The sequence below is a fragment of the Gavialis gangeticus genome, unplaced genomic scaffold (assembly GCF_001723915.1).
Source record: "Gavialis gangeticus isolate Ggan-Ray unplaced genomic scaffold, GavGan_comp1, whole genome shotgun sequence".
NCBI classification, from domain to species: Eukaryota; Metazoa; Chordata; order Crocodylia; family Gavialidae; genus Gavialis; species Gavialis gangeticus.
In genome coordinates this window covers 49,600,107-49,602,731 of record NW_017729034.1, presented here as the reverse complement: position 1 = coordinate 49,602,731, position 2,625 = coordinate 49,600,107, and the positions used below count along the sequence as shown (strand labels likewise).

General features: G+C 45.6%; 1 protein-coding gene across 1 annotated transcript in view; it reads left to right on the top strand.

The window, feature by feature from the left end:
* RYR2 (ryanodine receptor 2) overlaps window positions 1-2,625 on the top strand; it is a 784,157-nt gene that overhangs the window by 157,952 nt on the left and 623,580 nt on the right. Inside the window, exon 11 of the mRNA XM_019526720.1 lies at window positions 2,301-2,375. Coding sequence (XP_019382265.1) covers window positions 2,301-2,375 — 75 coding nt within the window. The remainder of the gene's footprint in view (window positions 1-2,300; window positions 2,376-2,625) is intronic.

Sequence of the window (2,625 nt, the reverse complement as noted above, 5' to 3'; positions counted from 1 at the left end):
GGGGGGGCGGTTGTGCTACAGCATTGCTCTCTGGCTGTATGTTCACTTCCTCTTCCTGCTGCCCCTGAGGTTTCTGGGATTTGTAGTCCAGACTTACAGCAGCAGGACTCCGCAAGATTGCTTATCACTTCCTCTTCCTGCTTCCACGTGCCTCTGGTATTTGTAGTCCATGGTCACAGGCAATAAGTTTGAGTGGGGAGAAGGGGTGTTTAACCCCCCTCCCTGGCCCCTAGCCCCAGACCCCAGCTGGGGTTTGCCGGGGGGGCACTCCTCCTCCCCCCACGCCCTTGCCAGCCAGCCCTCACTGCTCCAGCTAGGGAACAGTGGGGCGGGCCAGGCCTGCTCTCTGGAGCAGACAGCATAGCCCAGCCCAGGGTTGCAAAATGCTGGGCCGCTGCGGGATTGTGCTTTAACTTGAACCAGGAAGGCATGTGGGATAGAAGTTTCATAAACAGACTTGACCCAAATTAGTTAAGTCTGATACTACTTTCAGCCAGGTTCATCTTAAACCAGTTTCAGACATTTTGAAATTGGTTTATGTTCACTGAGCTTGTGTTCTGTTACAGGTTTAAACCAGTTTCTGATGACTTAAACCGGTTTATGTGTAACTTCTGTCCCTAGCCCAGGAGTTCAGTGTATGTAAACCACTTTCAAAATGGCCAAAACTGGTTTAAGATAAATCTGGATGTATGTAGTATCAGACTTAACTGATTTAGGTTAAATTGGTGTATTGAACTTCTGTCCTAGATCCCCTCCAGCTTCAAGTTAACTCACAGTCCTCCAGCATCCCAGGATGTTTTGCACCTCCTACATAAACTGCCCTCTCAGTTTCACTGGGCTAGCCTTGGCCCAAGCTGTCTGCTCCAGCAGAGCAGGGAGGCATGTTCTAGCACCCCCTGGCTTCTGGCCTTGGCCACTGCAGGCATGTGGCTGCATTACTGGAATTAAAGGTGAATGTTTGTTCACTTACTTATCAGTTCAATCTATGCAGCTTAGATTAATCTGCTAAGATTGATCGATTCAACCTTGGGCTTTTTGATTATCTGTATGTAGTAGGGCTGTGTGAAGCTTTGGTCAATTCGGAGCTTTGGTCAATTGAATTCGGAGAAGATTCAGCCCAATTTGGCAGCTGAATCTCTGAATCAAATCAGAAGACTCTTTAATCTCTCTGAATTGAATCAGAAGACTCTGAATTGATTCAGAGAGATTCAACAATTCGGCCATAGACACAGCATTATTATTTTTTCTATGTATTGTTTTTTCTACATACCGTGAGGTACCAGGCATGGCTTGTGAACGCTGAGATGGTGGTGCAGATGGAGCATCTTCTGATCCACTTCCAAGTCTTCTGTGGAGTGTGTGGGGGACCCCTCCATCCCCTGGCTCGGCAACTGGTGCCTCCTGGGTCTGTGGGGGGGACCAGGGGTCCCCTCCATGGCTGATCACTGAGCTGGGTGGGGAGAGGGAGCGCGGTCCCCCATATGTTTGGCAGCAGACCTGAAAATGGACCAGAAATACTTCCGGTCCACTTCTGCATCCATCGCCGAGCACGTGGAAGTCACCTCTGCACTCCCATGGGACACTCCATCCACGCCACCATCTCAGCATTCATGAACCATGCCTGGGTACTGCAAGGTAGGTAGAAAAAATATATAAAGCTGTGTCTATGGCTGAATCACTGATTCTCCAAATCAGAATCAAATCTTCAGATTCAGATTTGGCTGAATTGAATCAGGATAGTGATCCGAATCAGCAAATCAAATCACAGTCCCTTCAATTGGGCCAGATATGAATCCCAATCAAATACTGCCCACTTTGCACACCCCTAGTATTTAGCCTTGAAAACTAGATTGGTTTAGCTGTAAACCAAAAATTCCGTAATAAAGTGAGCAAGCATGATAGGAGCTTTATAAAATTACAGCTCAGTTTAATAAAATATTTGTTCCTTCCCTTTCCAGTTCCTTGCCATGAGCTGTTTCAGTCTTCAGGTGCTTTCTCATATTGGATACTGATGCTTACAAACAATGCAAGAGAGCTATTTACATTCTCAACACTGTATAGAAGTGACAGTTAGAAATGAAGTGCCATAAAGGCATAATTAAAAAAAGAGAATTTGTATGAGAAGTGAATTGCAAGATTTAAATGACAGGATATTATTTTTGAGTACAATAACCATTGGCAACAGATGGATTGTCTTGGACATATTGAAATTAAAAATCTTGCTAAGTGCGCAAATTGACAGATGAAGAGCAGCTATGAAAGAGCTAAAAATGCAGTGTAAACTCTTGTTTGTGTTACAGAACTGTCCACTATGAAGGTGGTGCTGTGTCGATTCATGCTCGTTCCCTCTGGCGACTAGAGACCCTAAGAGTTGCGTAAGTAAAGAGTTTCTCGGAGAAATGAATATCATGTAATTAACTGCTATTGGTACAAGTTTATGATTGATTTTAGTAGGAGCAGGTAAATGTCAGAGCTCCCATGACTACAGTGACAGGTTCATTAGAGGCAGGTCCTGTCAGACCAACCTGGTGGCCTTCTATGACCAGATCACCAAATCCTTAGATGCAGGGGTAGCAGTGGACAGAGTCTTCCTGGACTTTTGGAAGGCCTTCGACACTGTCTCTC